A 1888-nucleotide genomic window follows, 5' to 3' on the forward strand; every position below is an offset into this window, starting at 1 on the left:
CACACCCTCAGGAGCCCGGTAACTCGATCTACACATGCTCAGGCAGGGCCCAGAAGAGTCTAACTCAGGAAAAGAATCAGGCTATGAAACAGTATACATAGTATACACTACTATCACACAGCACCTACACAAACACGCACAATGCACACACCCATGAATACAAGGTTACACGTCCAAAACCCCACATGCACACGGACAGATCCATTGCCAAGGGAGAGTTCCAGTCCCTCTGACCTGTTCTTGGTGGTGACTCAGACACCTGCTCAGACCGCTGCTCACATCCTCAGCTTCTCTTGAGGAGAGTCAGTATCCAGATCAAGACAACATTACCTGTGACACCTGTGCTTCTACAGACCTTTATGTTCCTTAACTGGTGCTAGAGGAAGAAAAGAGGTTTAAATTACCAGGGAGAGGGCTGAGACAGATTCTCCTCAAGCTTCCTGCGAAGGGAGAAGTCTTCGTGGCTGATTCATTAATTTCTTATTGTCCTTTGGGGAACAGTGCATCCAGGAGCCAAGAGGTTGAACCATTGGAGTCCCAGGGGATGGTGTCCCTATGTCAGGGATGCCGGGACTCCTCTCTTCTTCATCATGGTTCCAGCAAGGATGCAGGAGTTATTAAGATTTTCATTTTGAAAGGACTTCAGACTCACGGAAAGATTTTTAAGAATGATACAGAGAATTTCTATATATCATTCACTCAGATTGACTACAAGTTAACATTTGACCATGTTTGCTTTGCTAGTAGTAGTAGTAGTAGTTTGTGTCTAAGATTTAGGCTTCAAATCTTTCCCAGGTATACCACAGTGAATATTATCAGAAGGAAATAAGATATCGATTTTTCCAAATACTGGTCATTTTAAGTTTGGTCAATTGTCTAAGATTCCATTCACCAGTTTCTCTACACTAAGTTACTATTTTTTTGTCTTCTTAATCAATAATTATTACTTGTGTAACATGCTTTTTCTTATAAAAATTTCACCCACTTTATTTTTTAAAAAAAAATTATTGTGATTTGACTCAAAGTTTGAAGAACAAATTCATCTTTCATATAGCAGTTCACATACACTTTGTCTCATGAAATTGACTGTAATCTCCCACAGTGCAACAGCTCTCCTCCCACTTCTTCCCCATAGCCACCTCTTCCCTGTGTCCTTCCCTCCCATGCACTCCTGCTCCCCGAGCTGTCTCCCTGTGCATGCACAGCCCTTCTGTTCTCCCATGATTGATCTCTCCAAAGAGTGTATCTACCTAATGTAAATGTTTAGTTCATATGTCTATCTTTTGTTTGCCTGGAAGCCATAGGTTTGGATTCAGTTCCAGACCTGAAGGGGAGCTAGGGGCCACAGTCTCAGGGGTTCCACCCAGTTCCATCAGACCAGCAAACCTGGTCCCCCCTTTTTTTTTTTTATGATTTTGAGTTTTGTTACACATTGTTCTCCCACTCTATCCAGGATTTCCTACATAGATCCCCCTCCGTGTGGTTGATGGTGGTAGCCAGACACCATCTAGTTCTTCTGGTCTCATAGTCATGTAATCTTCCATTTATGTAGATCTCTTATGGTTTCTTGAAGTAGTCTTTTGTTTTCTTTGTACAGGTCTTTTGTGTCCCTGGTAAGATTTATACCACATATTTTATTTTTTTGGTGTTGTTGTTGTTGTTGTTAACTGCCATCACGTCATCTCTGACTCTCTGTACAGCTGAACAAAACACTGCCTGGCCCTGTGCCAGCTCTGCATTCCCTGCTGTAACTGAGCCCATCGTTGCAACCACTGTGTCAATTCACCTTGTTGGGGGCCTTCACCTTCTTCGTTGATCCTCCACATTGCCAAGCATGATATCTTCTCCAGGGAACAGTCCCTTCTTACAATATGACCAAAGTAGGTGA

The 1888-nt window shown here is 42.7% G+C and overlaps 1 protein-coding gene across 1 annotated transcript in view; it reads right to left on the reverse strand.

Moving 5' to 3' along the window:
• The window catches only part of LOC103193506 (olfactory receptor 1J4-like), a gene marked incomplete at its 5' end in the record, with an annotated part of 3377 nt that extends 1734 nt beyond the window's left edge, over nucleotides 1-1643 (reverse strand). The window contains 1 exon segment of the mRNA XM_007936742.2: nucleotides 1622-1643. Coding sequence (XP_007934933.2) covers nucleotides 1622-1643 — 22 coding nt within the window.
• Nucleotides 1644-1888: the final 245 nt, after the last annotated feature.

This window comes from Orycteropus afer, unplaced genomic scaffold, assembly GCF_000298275.1.
Source record: "Orycteropus afer afer isolate SDZICR_OR568_19922 unplaced genomic scaffold, OryAfe1.0 scaffold00037, whole genome shotgun sequence".
Taxonomy (NCBI): domain Eukaryota; kingdom Metazoa; phylum Chordata; class Mammalia; order Tubulidentata; family Orycteropodidae; genus Orycteropus; species Orycteropus afer.